This window comes from Stegastes partitus, unplaced genomic scaffold (genome assembly GCF_000690725.1).
Source record: "Stegastes partitus isolate 25-593 unplaced genomic scaffold, Stegastes_partitus-1.0.2 Scaffold954, whole genome shotgun sequence".
Taxonomy (NCBI): Eukaryota; Metazoa; Chordata; class Actinopteri; family Pomacentridae; genus Stegastes; species Stegastes partitus.
The window spans coordinates 333,894-336,360 of NW_007578685.1; the positions used below are offsets into that span (position 1 = coordinate 333,894).

The 2,467-nt window shown below is 52.0% G+C and overlaps 1 protein-coding gene across 1 annotated transcript in view; it reads right to left on the bottom strand.

The window, feature by feature from the left end:
* cdk15 (cyclin-dependent kinase 15) overlaps positions 1-1,636 on the bottom strand; it is an 8,649-nt gene extending 7,013 nt beyond the window's left edge. Inside the window, exons 1-5 of the mRNA XM_008294331.1 lie at positions 1,563-1,636; positions 1,005-1,145; positions 836-930; positions 446-525; positions 231-325 (exon numbers count right to left, since the gene is read on the bottom strand). Coding sequence (XP_008292553.1) covers positions 231-325; positions 446-525; positions 836-930; positions 1,005-1,145; positions 1,563-1,628 — 477 coding nt within the window. The 5' untranslated portion in view covers positions 1,629-1,636. The remainder of the gene's footprint in view (positions 1-230; positions 326-445; positions 526-835; positions 931-1,004; positions 1,146-1,562) is intronic.
* Positions 1,637-2,467: the final 831 nt, after the last annotated feature.

The following is a 2,467-nucleotide window of genomic DNA, read 5'->3' on the forward strand; positions in this document are numbered from 1 at the left end:
GGTTCTAACAGGTTCTACCGGGTTCTAGCAGGTTCTAACAGGTTCTACCGGGTTCTACCGGGTTCTAACAGGTTCTATTGGGCTCCAACAGAGTGGTTAGTGGATCCATATCTGTTAAACTTCAAATAAGATTGTCTCTCGATGAGCTGCTGGGTTCTGGTCCTGGTTCAGTGTGTGTTTGTTGTTGTTGTTGTTTATTGTTGTTGTTTATTGTTGTTGTTGTTTCTCACCACATATTCAAAGACGAAGGTCAGCGTCTCTCTGGTGTGAACGATGTCGTGCAGCAGGACGACGTTGGCGTGTTTCAGACGTTTGAGCAGAGACGCTGCACACACACACACACACACACACACACACACACACACACACACACACACACACAGGTGTGAGTGCAGGCTGTGATGTCACTGCAGGTGCATGGAGCAGCAGTGATCTGATTGGTCACCCTCTCTGATGGCGGTGAACGGGACGCCCTCCTCCGTCTTCATGCGGATCACCTTCAGAGCCACGAGCTGCCCGTTGATCCTCCACACGGCCGACGGCAGGACGCAGAAAAACAACAACAACAACATAAACATAAACAACATCAACAACAACAACATAAACAAAACAAAGACAGGTTCAGGGACAAACACGATTTAAATGTTTTAAAAGTTCGTCTCTGAAAAGCTCCATAAATAATAATAAATATGAATCAATCTTATTGATCCCTGTTTCTGCTATATGATTGATCTGTTATCGATCGGTTACTGGTCAGGTGATGATCTGGCAGCTGATCGGTAAGGTATCGATCAGGTATTGATCAGGTGCTGATCGACCGGTCCGTGGTTCTGACCTGCTGATTCCTTTGTACACGGAAGCGAACGCTCCTTCTCCCAGCTTCTCCAGACTCAGGTAGGACTGAGCGGCGCCGAACTGCAGGCCCGGTTTCTGAGCAGAACACACGTCAGGTCAGCTGACAGGTCACGCGAAGACCTCACGGATCATGTGACGTGTCAGCTGACCCAGGTGAAGACGTCCTGGCAGCTCGCCGCCCTCAGCGGGTCGCTGTTGCTGCGTCCTCGCTGGACCTGGAGCCTCCGGACCTGCAGAGTGTGGAACCAGTGAGACCTGGACCCGGACGGGGACGACGGGGACCGGTCCAGCTGGGGCACAGAGACAGTAATACCACCTTAAAACTTTGACACCACCTTAAACTCTTCAAACACTCAGAACACTAATACCGCCTTAAATACTCAAATAATCTGAAACACCTTTAACTTTCAATACCACCTTAACAAATCCTCTCATGATGGGTGCATAGAACCAGCTGACAGACTCTGGAAAGTCAAACCTCGGCTGGGCTTTAGGACAGTGGATCCGGGCCTCGCTGTGCGACCGGCCAATCAGGACAAAAACAAACAAACACTGTGACGCATAAAACCGACCAAACACGGGCGGCCCTTTAAAAAATAAATCTAAAGTAGATCACAGGAAATCATTCCACCTTAAAACCGGCGGCTGTGCCGGCCGGTGTCCAGCAGGGCGGCGCCTCAACCAGCTGCCAACGTCTGGACCGTTACCTGAGCAGGTGGGAGGGACGTGGAGCTGCAGCTCTTCCTGAAGACCTCCTCCTCCTCCTCCTCCATCTTCGCCTCCTCCTCCTCCTCGTCCTCCTCGTCGCCGCGGCAGCAGCTCCTCACGCTCCGCCACACGTCCTCCATCTTCCTGCTCTGAACATTCTGGATCTTCCTCGTCTCATGTGACTCACATGGTCCAGGACGAGCAAACAGAGTCCCATGACCTCCCCCCCCGCCTCCTCCTCAGATAACTCCAGCTCAGTCGCTGCTGTGTTTGCTGCCCTCCTGTGGCCGCTGCCTGTCGCTGCAGCTCCACATTCTCACAGCCGACACACTGAGCTCCTCCATCGTCCTGATGGTCTTCTGACGTCTTCTTCTCAAAACAAACGACAAAGAGAGAAACGTCCAATCAGTCGTCTTCTCTCAGCTGCTGAGCCAAAGTTCTGCCACGTTAAAAACAACAACCTCATGAACTAAAGTTCTTGTTGAGGTCGGACTCTGGAGTCCAACACGAGGGGTGAAACCCTACAGCGCAGAACCGGGGCGGATCTAAACACTGAGGCTCAGATCGGACCGGAACACGATCAACTCACAGCATAAACATGAAGAGGTTCCTTTAAAACGTCCTGGAAGGAGAACTGCAGCCCGAAGCTCTGGATTCTAAATGACTTGGTTCAGTCCGAGTCGCCCCCCCCCCATGCTTCAGTTGGAAAGTTCCGGTCCGACCTGCAGCTGGCATCAGCAGCACATCCCATAATACATCCCTGTGTCTGTTAGCATGCTGCTAAGCTAACGTCAACATCTAGACGTCAGCAGGAAGGAATGCAACAAACCAGACCAACCAGGTCTGACGTCAGACTAGACCAGGTTAAACCACCCTGGACCCAGCCTGAGACCAGGACTAGACC